Raw genomic sequence first — 17,035 nt, forward strand, 5'->3', positions numbered from 1 at the left:
GACAGATTGGTTTGGTGATGTGAATGTGGATTGCTTTTATTAATTTTACTTGTATATCATCGGGTCCAGATGAAGTGTCGTTTTTGAAACTTCCTATTACCTCTATTATTTCATTGTCAGTAACCGGGGTGAGAAAAATAGATTCTTTAACAATCTTGCTGGAGCCCATTTTCTTCAGCATTCCAGGATTGCCGCATTTAATTTTTTTTGCCATCTCTGAACCGATATTAGTAAAAAATGCATTAAACAGGTTTGCCTTTTCTTCATTGTCTATTATTACACCCCCCTCTTCATCCCTCATAGTTATCTTACTTAAACTGGTCTTTGCCGATTTCGAATTAGTGGCGCAATTAATAGTTCTCCATATTTTCTTGAAATTATTACCAGCATTTTCCATTTGTACCCTATAATATTTATCCTTAGTTATTTTTAGTAATCTGTTAAGTCTATTCCTATAACGACAGTATTGTTCCTTGCGTTCAGTTGAGAAATTTTTGATCAGAATCCTCTTTAAACGGTCTCTATTCCCTATTGATACGATCAAACCCCTCGTTATCCAAGGTTTTAGTTTAATGAATTTTTTCTTGAGGATTTTTTCTACTGTGCAACTTTGCAGAAAATATTTTATTTTATCAATGAATACATTGTAACTTAACTGCACATCCTCAGTCCTCATTACCTCCTCCCAGCTTTCATTAAGTAAATGTTGTTTCAGCCCGTTAAAATCAATTTGATGAATTTTTTTCTCATTTTCGAACGAACGATTAACTATTGCAGAACTAAATGCTACAAATATCGAATAATGGTCAGTAAAGGCTGTACGTATCACCTTTGGTCTTATAGAGACAGCATCACCCACGCATCCCATCCTCCGAATAAAGATATGATCAAGTATACTCTTTGAAGTCTCTGTTTCCCTTGTTACCTCATTAATATATGAAATGAAACCATTTTCACACAACATACCTGTGTAATTCGTCACGTCCGATGATGATGAATCCCCTAATAAATTGAAATTTATATCACCCAAAAATATCTCAATCGGATTTTTCTCCATTGTTTTATCATATTCGTGAACATCCCGAATGTAAACTGAAGCATCAGTTGCTGGAGGGCGATAAGAAGCCGTGATACCGAATTTAAACTTTTCAGTTTTCAGAATTACCCTACTCAAAACAGATTCCGTTAAAGAAACATTTATCACCTGCGCTGTCAAAGTATCACGAATGTACACAATTAACCCATCATTTTGATTAAACCTGGATTCATTGTAAAAAATATTGAAATTTGGAATAGAAAACCGACTTACCTCCTTCACCTCCCAGGTCTCAGACAAAATTATCACGCCAACTCTTTCCTTGACAGTTTCCAAATATACAAGAAATTCCTCAAAGTTTTTATTGATACTGCGAATATTACTATGTATGATCGTTAGATCATCCGCCTCTACTCCCCTAAATGCCTCCCAAAAATCGTCCACAACCTCAGTTTCAATTTCATCCACCGCATCGAGTTCATTCAATAAGTCCAACATATCTACGAATGAAATTTACATATACACATAAGCTAAGCGAGTATATCTCGAAATATTTATTCTATATACTAATTTCCCTAACAATCGACAATAACCAACTCAATTATCCCCTAAAAAAAAATAAAAATGGTAAATTTTACATCATTTACTGTACATAAATTTCTTCAAGTCTTCCATCTTCAGGATTTTACAAATAGAGTTATTTTTCTTCACAAAAACATTCCCATTTTGAGTCCAAACACTTTTAATATTTGTGCACCTTATTACCTCTTCCATTATCTTCAATCTATTTGCCGTGATATCTTCTCTAACAACCAATCCAGTGCCCTTGAGGAATTTCTTGCTATTATAAATTTTTTGTTTCGTCTCAAAATTCTTCAACTTGAGGAGTATTCCCCTTTGCTTTTCCTTGTTCAATCTTCCAATTCTGTAGCATTCTTGTATATCACTTTCGTCGAGCCCAATATTCATTTTGAGATTCAAAATTTTGACAACAGAAGTTGTAGTATTTTCGTTGTCTTTTTCCTGCAAATTGAAAACTCGAAGATTACAGCATCGGCTAATTTGATCGAGTTGCTCCACTCTTTGTCTGAGTTTTTCATTTTCGTCTTTGAAACATTCTAATTCCGATTTTACTTCAAACATGTCAGATTTATATTTGTTTTCAATATCAATCAGCTGTTCCTCAAACATCAATAACTTCTTATTTACTTCTGTCGAAATTCCATCTGCCACTTTATCAACTATCATCTTGATAAAATCGGGATCTGTCCACAAATGTTTCATTGAAACATTCACTATAGATTTTAATTCTTCCGTTTGGTCCCGTGTTAAAGGCATTTTTGAAGAAATTGTAATACTTTATCTTATAGTATATTTAAGACGTAAAATTACTATCTCAAATATTAGAATTTGGTAGAGTTAGGGATTTATTCTTTTAATAGTCGAGAACTCGCCTAGAAACACACCTACTCGAACGAGAGCATGTGTTGGAATAAATTTGTATAATAAACTACCTGATAGGATAAAACAGATGAATGATTTTAAGAATTTCAAGAAAAATGTCAGAGAATATTTGATTTGTTTGGAACCATATTCTCTTAATGATTATTTGAGTTAATTTTAGTATTTTTGTGAATTTTGGCAATTTGACACTATTTCTTTTATGTATAGTACACTGTACAGACATGCTATGAAATAAAGAGTATTATTATTATTATTATGTACAACACCAAATTATATACAATACTATCCTATATATACAATATGCAAAAGGCTACTAAACACCAAAAGCAAATATTCACAATGCAACACCGTACGGAACGAGAACTAAGCGAGGTGAGCAGATGGCGTATATCAAGCAGCAGAAATTAGTAAGCAGTGAGCAGGCAAATTGAGCAATGATAAAAACGGTCAAGTGCGGACAATCGTGAAAAGCATGCGGATTGGCGTGTGAAATGCAGTCTAATAAGTCAGATGTGACTACCTATCCTGTGTTCCGTACGGTCTGGTTCGATACTTCTTCATAAGAGAAAGCAAGCCTGAACAATATCTTCGAATCAGGTCTTGTATCGGCGCATCCATCAAAATGGATATCAAGGGAATTAGGGCAAAATACTCTGTCAATAATGCGACTGAAATCCGGAGATCAAAAATAAACGACCCCTCTCCCCAAGATAAAGAGTTCTGCCTGGTGGTCCCAAATAAGAATTGCTCGCAATAAGGAACCCGACACACAGACTCTACTTGAGGAAATTGGATCCAAGGAATAAATCCCAATCAGGTTATTCGTCGGCGCATCCACCAAAATAAATCTCAAGTCAGACTGAACAGGGTGACTCACCGAAATGACCACGGTGATCAGTGAATCGGAAATAAGCGACTCCTCTCCACGAGATAAGGAATTCTGTCTGGTGGTCCCAAATAAGAGTTGCTCGCAATAAGGGACCCAATACACAGATTCTACTTGAGAAAGTTGGGTCTTAGAAAAAGATTTCAATCAGGTTATTCGTCGGCGCATCCACCAAAATAAATCTCAAGTCAGACTGGGCAGAGTGACTCACCGGAATGACCACGGTGATCCATGAATCGGAAATAAGCGACCTCTCTCCACAAGATAAGGAATTCTCTCTGGTGGTCCCAAATAAGAGTTGCTCGCAATAAGGGACCCGACACACAGATTCCACTTGAGAAAGTTGGGTCTTAGAAAAAGATTTCAATCAGGGTATTCGTCGGCGCACCCACCAAAATAAATCTCAAGTCAGACTGGGCACGGTGACTCACCGAAATGACCACGGTTATCCGTGAATCGGAAATAAGTGACCCCTCTCCACATAAAAAGGAATTCTGTCCTGTGGTCCCAATAAAAGTTGCTCGCAATAAGGTACCCGACACACAGATTCCACTCGAGAGAGACGGATCTAAGAGATAAATTTCAAGCAGGGTATTTGTCGGCGCATCCACCAATTCACGATTAGAGTCAGACCGGGCAGGGTAAGTCGCCGAAAAGGCTGCTGTGATCCAGAGATCGGAATTAAGCGACCCCTCTCCCCAAGATAAGGAGTTTTGCCTGGTAGTTCCAAATAAGAGTTGCTCGCAATAAGGAACCGGACAGACAATCACCACTTGAGAAAGAAAGATCTAAGAAATAAATTTCGCTCAGGGTATGCCTCGGTGCATCCACCAATTCACGACTCGAGTCAGACCGGATAGGTAATTAACCTAATTATTAATTAGGTAATTAACCTAAAAGACCGCAGTGATCCGGAGATCGGAAATGAACGACCCCTCTTCCCAAGATAAGGAGTTTTGCCTGGTAGTTCCAAATAAGAGTTGCTCGCAATAAGGAACCGGACAGACAAACCCCACTTGAGAAAGGAAGATCAAAGAAATAAAAAAAAATTACAAATAAATCACACTCGGAAAGTAGCGATGGAACACAGGAAAGTCACCGGTAATACAGACAGGAATAAAACGGGTCTTACCAATCCTAACTAACTTCTCACTTCACCACACGATCTCAAATTCTTTTCGTGTACGAGCTAAGTGTCAAATTCACGAATGTAAAATACTGCACTAAAACGTCCAACGTTCAAAAGGAAAATTGTTAACTAAAAATTCAACTCTAAAATGTTACTCAAGGAAAACCACAAAACGATCCGATCAATAACTATCAGAAATTATCTAGCTCGAAGACACCGACAAGAATAATTGTCCCTTTCCGAAATACCTCACTTGTAAAGTCTGTTGAAAGGGGAAAATTTCGAGTCTCAAAATCGGCGGTGTGCCTTTGAAGAACAAACAACAACATGTAAAAAATAACATATTGAAGAGATAACGTCTATCGCGGTGTCGCTCGGAAGTTTTTATACATAGGCTGATATTTTAAATTGCATCGTTATATTTTCATGAAATGAATAAATCAGAAAGTATTCCAAATGAATTTTCCTGAACTGGACGGAAAATACCTTCACTGCTTTCGATTAAAATTTTATTTTCACCTACTCATATGACTGGTAGAATAATGATGGAACTCTAAACCTGGGGCAAATTATACCCGGTGATTCTAGTAACGAATTTCACTTCGTTACAGTTGGTGTGATAAGAACGAGATGAAACTGAACATGACTAAGTGTAAAGTAATGCGTTTCTTCAGAGGTAGGTCCCCAATTGAGTTCAGTTATTATATTTCGGGGCAAATTTTGGATAGGGTAGAGGTTATGAGGGATCTGGGAGTCTACTTCGATTCCAAGCTTGATTTTGTTTACCATATCAACTCAACCTTTCGGAAAGCTTTCAGAATGCAGGGTTTCGTTAAACGAAATACAAAGGATGTTAATGGCATCGATGCTATGAAAAAATATATATATGTAACTAACATCAGAAGCATTTTGGAGTACTGTTCTACTGTTTGGTCACCATACTATCAGGATCACATCGGTAATATTGAGAAAGTACAGAAAAAGTTTTTGAGATGGATAGGTTTTAAGCGGGGCATTCAGTCTAGTGAAATTGACTATAGTTTATTGATGTCCGGCTTATCCTTGAAAACTCTTCAGGAACGAAGGAAAAATTTCGGGATAATGTTCGTTTATAAACTCCTTAATGACCTCATTGATTGTCCCTATCTACTGACAAGATTGAATTTCAATACAGTACATGCGAATTTGCGTCACAGAGATTTTCTTGTACCTGAGTTTCATACCAGAAACGATTCCTATAACAACCCAGTGGATAGGGCGATGAAAGCATCTAATGAATCTGGTTTGGATTTGTTTAATGAGTCCATATTCGCGATCAAAGATATTTCAATAATTCTTGAATAAAACTGTTTCATGTTCATATTCTTTTTTATATATTTTCTGGGCCTTCAGCTGAGCTGTATTATTTCCTTTGTTTTATTACTATTTATTTGTTTTCGTTATCATGTAAAATGGTTGTACCGTTGAAATTAATAAATGAATAAATAAATAGATAAAATAAATCTCTGAAGGATGCAATTACACGTATGATATTATTGTACAGAAGTGGGGAGGCCGAAGCCTATAACCCCAGAAGAATCGAGGTCCTGATTTCAAGTCAGTACTTTTTATGTAAAACAAGAATTAATGGCACTGATTCCATTATTCGTACAGTGTGGCATAAGCCTGTTTATAATTATCAATTAGAGGGACAGAATATTTAATATAGCTACTTACGCAGCTTCCTCGACAACTGTGGCTAGTATAAACTCTGTGCTTTTATCATTGGAAATCACATGACATTCTGATTCAGCTATATCTTCGTCCTCGTCTCCAGAACCAGAGCCTGTATTTGTAGCTTCTGCATCTATAATGGAAGGTCCTAATTTCGTCTCTGCCAATTTTTGAGTACTGGCAACGTTCTCTATCACAGATCCTGGTTTTATTTCATATGGCGAAGGTTTTTTATTGAATTTGGATTGCATAGCACGTTTCTTGAGTGCCTGTGAAAATGAAATAATTATTATTCTTGGGACTCGTTACATCCATAAACTACCTTGATGAAGCAAATCCAAAAAATTGTAATGACATTCATATTAAATTGTATAAAAACCATATGAATTGATCCACTTCAATTTTTCAGAACTGAGACTATCCTCTATTCAGCGATTTATAATCCAGGGATTATAAATTCTAAGGAATTCCTGAAACTATCATTAACACTAGAAAATCAGATATCAAGTCTCGCATTGATAACGTTTCGGTACTAAATCACGTAAAAATGATTATCAAATAAATAATATACCCTTCCATTGCAATACGAAAAGTCGTTTTCTATTGATCTGCAGTCTATGAATCAGGCGTTCAAGGTTTTGAAAAATCTGGGTTCATTTATCTTATGCTTTTTTTTCAGAAAATAGAGAAAATGACCTTTTCGCTGAAAATAATTGAGAAATTATCGAACAGACTCCTGAATATTTCATTATCGACAAACATCCCGGTTAAGAAGTGAAGATATTGTACCGAACTCGCAAGCCCTACGCCACTGTCTCTTTCTAGAAGGTACCCGACGCACCTAGAGCTTGATAGAAATATAAAGTAGTGATGGGACGAATCGAATATTTCCCAATTCGAATGGAAATGATGTCCTATTCAAATCATTATTCGAATCGGTATTGCGACTTCGTTTTTCATATGGAATTAATCGCCGAGTCGATCCGAATCATTAGAATTCGTGTTATTTGAATTGGCGAACAAATCAGGACCTTAATAATAGGGCCGAATCGATCGATAGTGTAGAAACTTGTGTTGGGAATGTATAATTTACTCATATGAGGAATATTTAGGGCAATACAAAGCACCGTAGTCGAAACGACCAAGGAATGTGATTTAGCTTAAATATGAAATGAGCGGAAAAGCTGATGAAGCTTCATTGACCTTCGAAACTCCATATATTAGTGGTTAACGCTATATCCAATACATTTTTCAGTTTTTCTTTCAATTCTCCACTACACCTTTCGTATCTATCATCTAGCATTTGAGATAATTTTTTCGCGACGGTATTTCATAATCCTGGTTCAATTTTCGCGTGAACTCGTTCGTGACTCGTCTTATTTTAGTCCGCGAACCGTCTTCACGTCGTACGTCTTAAGTCTTGACCGACCGAACTTACTCTTAACTCGACTTAGACTGAACTTACTCTTACTTCGACTTAGACAGAACTTAAACTCCCTACCGGCTGGAACTTACTCGGCTTAGACCCGGACTCACACTTTTTCACACCCTTAGCATCACCCCGATATCGGTACCACCCCTAGTCCCATAAGAGTTTTGTAGTACCGCGCCCAAAGCTTTTCGCGGGTTCCTGGAAATCTCATCAGCCATGAATCAATGAATATTCTCGAAGGACCAGCACGTGATACGCAGATGTGATACCACCGTCTGGTTTTCGAACTTTCCCAACCCCCCGTTAATCTCTTAAGATTTAAAACCGACCCGGCATGTCTTCGACACCCCGGAAAATTTACACTTCCTTTTTACATTTTATACAATAGCGATTCGTTCCCTGTAAATCCATTGAAATTGTCATGCCCTCGACGATTGAGGAAACTAACCAAGCATCCTGTTGACCATTTCAATTATTTACAGGGAACAATGACTGAATCCTACAACTATATACAGGGTGATTCCAGAGGCGACCGTCAGATTTCAGGAGAAGTTTGCACTAGTCAAGACAGTTTCGGAACAATGTTTGGTTTATAGTTGAGGGCCTTTATTGAGAGTGATTTTTCGGATTAGACCGATTTTTTTTTTATTCATAACTTTGGTATGGCTTGATCAAAATTGATTAAATTTTCAGGGTAGAACAATATGATTGTCTTCTTTCAAGAATTTTAACACTTTCTCAAAAATAGGTACAAGATGCGAATTATAATAACTTCAGATTAAATTGGCAGTTCGAAAAACCACCTTGTACCTACATTCCGTTTTCAAGAATTCGCTACCTGCTCAGATTCTACCATAAGTATACATTACTGGAGCGTTTCCAGTTTTGCTAGAAATTTTTTTTAAAGATGAACAATATCGTTATTTCGCTCCAGGGCAGTGAGAATATTCTGAACTAGATAGTAGATCTGTATTGTCCAATGATACAAAGCTCTTCCTGAGTTCTGAAGTAGTTTTTCCAAATTCGAGATTCATTTTAATCACTCATATTCTGATCTATAAAATTATTCGATCAAAATTCAAAGGACTATCAGGGGGTTACATTGCACATGTGCTTTCTATCACATTTCTACCACCAACAGATTCTTCTCCAGATTAAAGGAAACCACCAAAAAAGAACTATTATCATCTGTGGTTCACAAGATATCATGCTTGGATTGTGACAAGAGTTACATAGGACAAACTCGGCTGTACTTAAAAGATCGTATAAAACAACACAAATATGATACAAGAAATATAAACAACAAGGAAAATACTGCCCTAACTTATCATGTGTTCAGTGATGGTCATAATTTCAAATTTGAAGATGTGGAAATACTAGATGTGGAGAACAATGGTTACAAGAGAAATATAAGTGAGATGATTTCCATCAGGAGAAACACCACTGAAAACTTTAGAGAAGATGTAAACAACCTCAGCTATTTTTATGATATCTTGTTGGACGTAACGTGATACACAACAAAGAAATACACGTAGAATATAATTTAACAAAAAGAAAAAGACCTATCTATGATTGTAACACTTGACATTTGAAATTTCATGTTTGTCTATGTTTTTGTGTTTGTTATGGCAAATTGTAATGGACTGTATAGATTTAAAAAGAATTGTGGAAACTGCTGAAAATTCAACTCACCAAAATCTAATCCTTGTGCTAACGTATTTTACCCTTCGTGAATCAAAGGAGATAGGTGGGGTTGGGGGGTAGAAAAAGGAGCGAAGGGTCTCAACAAGCGCCCTTTCTGCTATTTTCCTTGTCGGCTTCCACCCAATACTGGAAGACACTATTTGGCACTTTCTTCTATTGCGAATAAAAACTATTTGATAGCGGGTGCACTACAGTTTTTTGGTTTAGCGGATTTTCTATTGTTAATAATAGCGAAAGTTTCTATAATTTATAGCGGAATTTCTAAGCGGGCGAACTAATATTTTATTTCGAATGAAAAATGGGAGCGATATCCTTCAGCGTAAACAATCAAATTAATACTGAACTACTAATACTACGCGATCTCGTGAAGACGCGATCGACAGATGTTCTCCCTTTGTTTTCACGCAAGGTAATACAAGAAAATATAATAAATGCGCAAACATCCTCCCTCACCATTGGGGGATGGTACTCATTCTCCAATTATTAGATTACTAAATGAATTAAAAACTGAGATAAATTCACAAAAAAAAAAAATTAAAAATGGTGCGTTCATTGTGTCGGCAAAGGACACAATTTAGTAACTGGCCTTTGATATGTTCCATGTTTTGTTTTGACAGAGGTGGCTCTAACAATACCGTCTTTTCCTGGAAAAACCTCAACTATGATACCTAAAGGCCATTGAAGGACAGGAGTATTTTCATTCATAAGAACAACTATTGTTCCGAGTGTGAGGGGACTTGAATTTTGTGTCCACCTCGTGCGTACCTGAAGTTGACTCAAATACTCGTTTTTCCAACGTTTCCAGTACGACTGAACTATTTGATCCAACAGTTGCTTTCTATGCAATCTATTAGAATCGATATTTGAGACGTCAATTGATGGTAAGCATTGTAGCGTATTCAAAGTAAAATGAGCGGGCGTAAGCATTTCAGGATCGGATGGATCACTACTAATATACCCACATAAAGGGCGACTATTCAAAAGTGCTTCTATTTGGGCCAAAGCATAAACCACCCATTGGGAGGTCCATTGGGACCTCCCATAAACCACCCATATGAGGCGCTAATGGAACATTAAACTTCCAACTAATTTTTAATAAGAATGTTTTTGAGAGAATTTGTGTAATCGCTTGAGACGATGAATTTCTTCAAGGAATCTAAGTGGCGTTTAGCTCCTACAAAATTCGTTCCTCTATCCGAGTAAAGGGTCTGAATTGGGCCTCTTCTACTCAAAAACCTTTTGAGGCAATCTAAAAATGTGTGAGTAGATAAATCTGACGCAAGTTCTAAATATAAAGCTTCGGTAGCTAAACAGACAAATAAACAAACATAAGCCTTTTGCTTTTTTACTCCTCTATGTCGAGTCAAGGTAATCGAAAAAGGACCGGCATAATCAACCCCGGTATCTACAAACGGTTTCGGCGGAATATTTACTCGGTAAGGAGGTAAATTTCCCATCAATGGATAGGAAGCTTTAGGTTTGAATCTGAAACATACATTGCAAGCTCTAACTCTCTGACGAATCATAGTACGAGCGGAAATGATCCAATATTTTGTCCTTATCAAAGAATGCAATAAATGTGAACCGGTATGGAAATTTTTTCTATGATAATTATCTATCAAAATTTTCACGAAATGTTCGTTTTTTGGAAGAAGATAAGGATGCCTATGATTGTAACCTATTTCTGCATTTGAGATTCGGCCTCCTACACGAATAATTTCATTTTTATCCAGGAATGGCGATAAATTCCGTAAATTTGAGGGAATTATTTTTCCTTTTTTCAAACACAACAAAAGATCCGCAAACCGTATCTTCGGTAGTAGAGAGCTACTTAATGAAATATTTTTCTGCTTCATCTATATCAGAAATAGCGATTTCTTTCCGATAAGGTAATAATTTGGTGAATCGTTATACGAAAACCATAATGTTACATAACCTTTGGAATGATGAACATTTGTGAATAAGGGAATAGAAAATATTCTCTGAAGTTTCAACTATAGAAACGAAAGTGAGTTTCTGTTTTTCAGGCAGATCATTAGGCAACTCTAAATTTTTAATACTAAAGGCCACTTTTTAATGTCTTCCTTTAACCATTTCGAACCTGAAAGCCAAACATCCTTATTTTCTATGAATTCGCGGGGATACAATCCTCTTGAAATAATATCAGCCACATTTTCACGGCCCCGAACGAAAAACCAATCTTCTCTAGGAATGTTGGTTTGGATTAATGACACGCGATTAGCTACAAATGTTTGCCACCTATGAGGTGAAGTCGAAATCCAAGATAATGCGATCTGCAAATCACTGCAGGCATACATTCTTTCAACTTTACCTCTTGCGCGATATACGGATTCTACATACCTCATTAATTTGGACAACAACAAAGCAGCGCAAAGTTCCAGTCTTGGAATTGATATTACTTTCAAAGGAGCTACTTTTGATTTAGAATAAATTGAATTTACATGAACTTGTTGACCAACAACTAAGCGTGAATAGATGGCAGCACCGTGTGAACCACTACATGCGTCTGCGAAACCAATTAATGAGTTTTATGAAATGTTTCAATAATTTCTCTAGAGCGAAATTATCAACAACTATATGAAACGAATTGGAGTAAAGCGGCGAGTTGGTTTTGTTACATAAAAAAAATTTTCCACTAATAACACAACCGAAGGAAGTGTTAAGAGCGAATAAGCTATCTGATCGGTCAATTATTTTATCCCCCTTCAGAATTCCAAAGAAAATTGCTGCACCCAGAATACCATCAATTTTCTCAGAATAATAATAATAATAATAAGCGGTAGGTGAATCTCTAGCGATTCACCTATCAGGAGAGTTGAATCGACTCCTGCCCACCGCAGATTCCAGGAGCTCCCTGACCCGGGAAGCTGAAACCTGTCGAAGGGTCCCTGTCCAGGGTAACGGACGAAGCCGTGTGGAAAGCAGCTCAAGAATTCTCCCACCGTAGCTCTGCGGATCGTAAAAAGCAATCAAAGGCCGTCTCCCCACGACACGGAGGAACCCATGAATGATGGTGAATTTAAGGAATAGGAATACAGAGCCGCTGCCTGAGGTTCGTCAGGGCGTGTCTGGAGCCGGCGCTGGACATGACAGTATGCGGGACGTCGGTGACAGAGTGCTAAGGAGACGGGCGTCTGTCGAACAAAATGCTACGCCTCCACAATCTCAACATTCAAGGAGAAGAATAACACGAGTTTCTCCGACCGCTGAAGGTGCTGCGCAGGATCCCCAACCAGCACTCACCCAAGCAGGCCTACCAAGAAGACGCATGAAATGGACAAGTTCGATAAATGAAACGATCATGCGCATATATTATGAAGTGACTAATATGGAAGAGGATAAAAAAGGCTACCGTCAAAAATTATTTGCAGAATTCCACAGAAACTATCCTGAACTTCAAGTTTCTGAGCAAAGAGTAGCCGACCAATACCGGGTCATATTGAGAAATAATAATAATATTTCTTTATTTCAAGTAAATTCAAAGTTACAGTATGAAACTAAAACTGACAATTTAAAGGAAATGACGTCAAAATTCTGAGCTTTATCCAGCTCGATCAAAATATTCCCTTAAGCTATATGGTTCTGAACTAATAAGCAGATGTCTTACTCTATTTCGAAATGTTTTATAATGTGTTATACATTTTATTTCATTGGGCAATTTATTAAAAGTTTTGATAGCCATATAAGAAGGACATTTCTCAGTTAATGTAAGTCTATGAGTTGGAAAATTTATATCAAGGTTTCTGGTATTATAACTACTGGGATTTTCAACTGAGAATTTATGCTTATTCTTATATAAAAACATCAAATATTCGAACAAGTATAAATCACATACCGTAAAAATATTCTTAAGTTTAAATTTTCCCCTACATGATTCTCTATAACCCATTTTACAAATAATACGTATCGCTCTTTTCTGAATTAAAAATATCTTTTCTAAATTTTCATTATTTCCCCAAAAAATAATACCATATTTGAGAGTGCTTTCGAAATTTCCAAAATATATAATTCTCAAGGTATTCTCACTCATATACTCTGTAATTGATCTAAGTGCAAAACAAATTTTACTTAATATTTTACAAATAATTTCCGTATGTTGGCGCCAGTTCAAGAATCGATCAATATATATATGCCAAGGAACCTTACTGACTCAGATATTTTGAAATTAAATTGTGACAAAGCAATATTATCTGACTTTTCTTTTTTTGATCTATTTGTATCAAATAGCAGGACTTTGGATTTATTTTCATTTAATATTAGATCATTTTGATCGAACCATGCTTTTGACTTTACAAAAATGTGACTTGCTCTTCTTGTCAGCTCTTCAAAATCTTCTGCACCAGTAAGTAAATTTGTGTCGTCGACGAAATTGACAATATTTCCTTCACTATTTTGAATTATATTCCCCAAGTCATTCAGGTAAATTACAAAAAGTAATGTTCCAATGACGCTTCCTTGATCTATTCCTATCGATCTTGTTAGTATTTTCGATTTGCTGGTAATATTGTCTTTTGTGACGGTAACTCTTTGTTTTCTATAAGACATGTAGGATTTCAGCCAATCATTTGCATTTCCTCGTACACCATAAAATTCCAGTTTTTTAAGCAAATATTCCATATTTAATGAATCATAGGCCTTGGAAATGTCCAAGAATATTCCCAATGCCATTTTTTTGTCGTCGAGTAATTCCAAGATGTACTGTACAAACTGAAAGATGGCAGTTTGTGTCGATCGTCCATGTAGATATCCGTGTTGAGTGTGATTGAATAGTTCTTCTTCATTGAAAAAATTTATGATTCTTGCAGATACCAGCATTTCAAAAACTCTAGAGAAAGCTGGTAGTAGACTAATGGGCCGGTAGTTGCTTAAAATTTCTGGATGACCTTCTTTGAAAATGGGTTTTATTAATGCCATCTTTAGACTCTCAGGAAAAACACCATATTTGAATGAGTTGTTTATTATATATGATATTATTTTGCTAACTGCTGGCAATGCTAGTTTGACTATCATAATCGGGATATCATCATCACCACTACTGAATTTGTTTTTAATCGATTTACCTAAATTTTCAACTTCTGTAGGAGTGGTAGGTTTCAAATAAAAAGATTTATCGATATACTTCATGTGGAAATAATTTATAGCTATTGTGGGTAAGTTTTTCAATATATCAGTTACTGTATTGTTGAAGTGTATATTTAAATTTTCCGCAATTTCTTCTGGGGTTCCTTCTAGCTGATAATTCTCTTGATCTTTTATTGTACCTGATATTTCCTTGCAGATTTGCCACATAGTCTTGCTTTTATTGTCAGATCTAATCACCCGTTCCTCATAAGATTTTGTTCTCTGTTTTTTCAGTGCGTGGTCATATTCTTTCTTTGTATTTCTGTACAGATCCATATGTTGTTTACTAGCGTTACTCATAATCAAAAGAATATCTAGTCTCTTTTTTATTTCTTCGATTTCAGGTGATCTATACTTGCTCAAATGCTTTTTGTTCATTGACAGTTTTTTTGGGAAGTTTTTATTGAATATATTCGTAAAGTCCGACATAAAAATATTTCATTGCTCATCAACATTTTGTGTGTCTGCTTCTCTTACAAGCTCCCAGCTCTGACTAAATAATTCCTCCAGAAATGTCTTTTTTTCTTGTAGACCATAAAATCGACAGAATACTTAAAAGTCAGGACACGAATGCCAGTGATGATTATTATTTTTCTCTATTTCTATTAAGAAACTGAGTGTTTGCGCTTTATGATCTGATACATGAATGTTGAAAACAGAACTTTCCCAATCAGAAATATTTGTGAAAATATTGTCAATGGATGAACTTGACCTATCAGTAACTCTTGTATCCTGGTTAATGATTGGATTGAGATTGAAAGATTCCATCAGATTAAGTAACTCAGATGCATCTTTATTTGGTCTTAATAATTCAATATTGAAATCACCTGCTATTATTATCTCCTTATTTTCTTGATGAATTTTCTCCAAAACTTTTTCCATTGCGGACAGGAAAGTTTTTATGCTACCATTTGGAGGTCTATATATTGACAGAACTATGAATTGTCTCTTTTTTGTGGTCCACTCTCCAGCTGCACATTCAAACTCCCCACACTTGGAAAATTTTTGCAGTTGTTTTCTTGTTTTGCCTTTGATGTTTTTGTGAAAATATAAAGCTGATCCACCATGACTTCCCTCAGGTCTACAGAAACTTCCAATAAAATTAAAAATTGCAATTGGAAAACTGGTTAATTGTTCTTCTGACTTCCAATGTTCTGTCAAGCATAAAATTTTGCATTCTTCATGTTTTTGGAGTCCATATTCAAGTTTGTTGACAGCATTACCTATGCACTGTATGTTCTGATGTATTATACTTATTTTGGAATTTTTTGGACTATATACTTTTGGATGTTTGATTTTAGGAACTATATGATTGTTTATTATACTAAAAAAGTATTTTCATTATTTCTTTTATGGATTTCAAATTTGAATCTTCTTATTCCTACATTTGGTGGCCAGAAAGATGGTTCGTACATTTCATTCTTCTTTGTAAGTGGAGCTGTAACACAAAAATTTTTGAGTTGTCCTGGTTTTGTCTGGAGTTCTGTTACAGTAATTTTCGTATTTTCGAATTTTCTTGATATGACCTTCCACCATTTCAGTTGTTACATTATTGTTCACTCTATAGATATTCAACCAAACTTTTCTTTCCGGGCCTGAAAAACCATTTCCTGAATCACTTCCCGTTCCTAATCTCTTCTTTGCATACCGTTTTCTTCTTTTCACTTCAGTGAACTCAGATTCTTGTGACATATTTGTAGTTTCAGTATTGTTTTCATTCATTTCTGGGGACTTTGGAATTGACGAAATTTTCTTGTATTGCTGATGTATTTTGAGGTTATCATTGTTTTGTTTATTACCTGGTCTGTCAGTCATTTGAACTACTACTCTCGGAATAATTTATCTGAGGCAGTATTTTCTCTTTGGGAACTACTTTTCACAATACTTGAATATTGCGTTACATTCTTTATGTCACTTTTTTTTTCCATGTTACTTATCTGTTGTTTTAATAACCTATTATTTTCTTTTAATATCATGTTATTTTCTTTTAAAATCTCATTTTTATCTTGTGATTCTGCTAATAGCTTACTCAGGTATTCGATCTTGAGCTCCAAAACTTCTTCCTTGTTCAGTTTTTTGCGTTTTTCGAGGATCTTATCACAACACTCGATATATCTTCCACTGATCACCTTGATGTTTTTCTTTTTAACGCAAGATCCATGGTATATACCTTCGCAATTTATGGAAATTTGGATCGCGAACACTTTTTTGGTACAACATTTATAATTGTTATCTAATGATATTGTGCTTTTATCACTTTTGATGCTCTCACCATCGCTATCTATCTAATAGCTAAATTTACTATCCGCCAGGGGCAAATTGTCAATGAAACTTAAATCTTCCAATGGTATATCATATGAGGGTAATTTTGAGGTAAGATTATCTATAACTAATGCGTCCAATGTTATTTGAAATCTTTCATTGAAGCGTGAGAATATTGTTAGGTCTGGATCTATACCCCTTATAGGTGTACTAATATTTCCTATTCCAGTCACCTTAATATCTCTTTTTGAGAACGGAATTTTCAAA

At 35.8% G+C, this 17,035-nt stretch overlaps 1 protein-coding gene across 1 annotated transcript in view; it reads right to left on the minus strand.

Moving 5' to 3' along the window:
- LOC123684101 (dopamine D2-like receptor) overlaps window positions 1-17,035 on the minus strand; it is a 361,837-nt gene that overhangs the window by 89,358 nt on the left and 255,444 nt on the right. Inside the window, exon 4 of the mRNA XM_045623229.1 lies at window positions 6,232-6,497. Coding sequence (XP_045479185.1) covers window positions 6,232-6,497 — 266 coding nt within the window. The remainder of the gene's footprint in view (window positions 1-6,231; window positions 6,498-17,035) is intronic.

The sequence above is a fragment of the Harmonia axyridis genome, chromosome 7 (genome assembly GCF_914767665.1).
Source record: "Harmonia axyridis chromosome 7, icHarAxyr1.1, whole genome shotgun sequence".
Taxonomy (NCBI): Eukaryota; Metazoa; Arthropoda; class Insecta; order Coleoptera; family Coccinellidae; genus Harmonia; species Harmonia axyridis.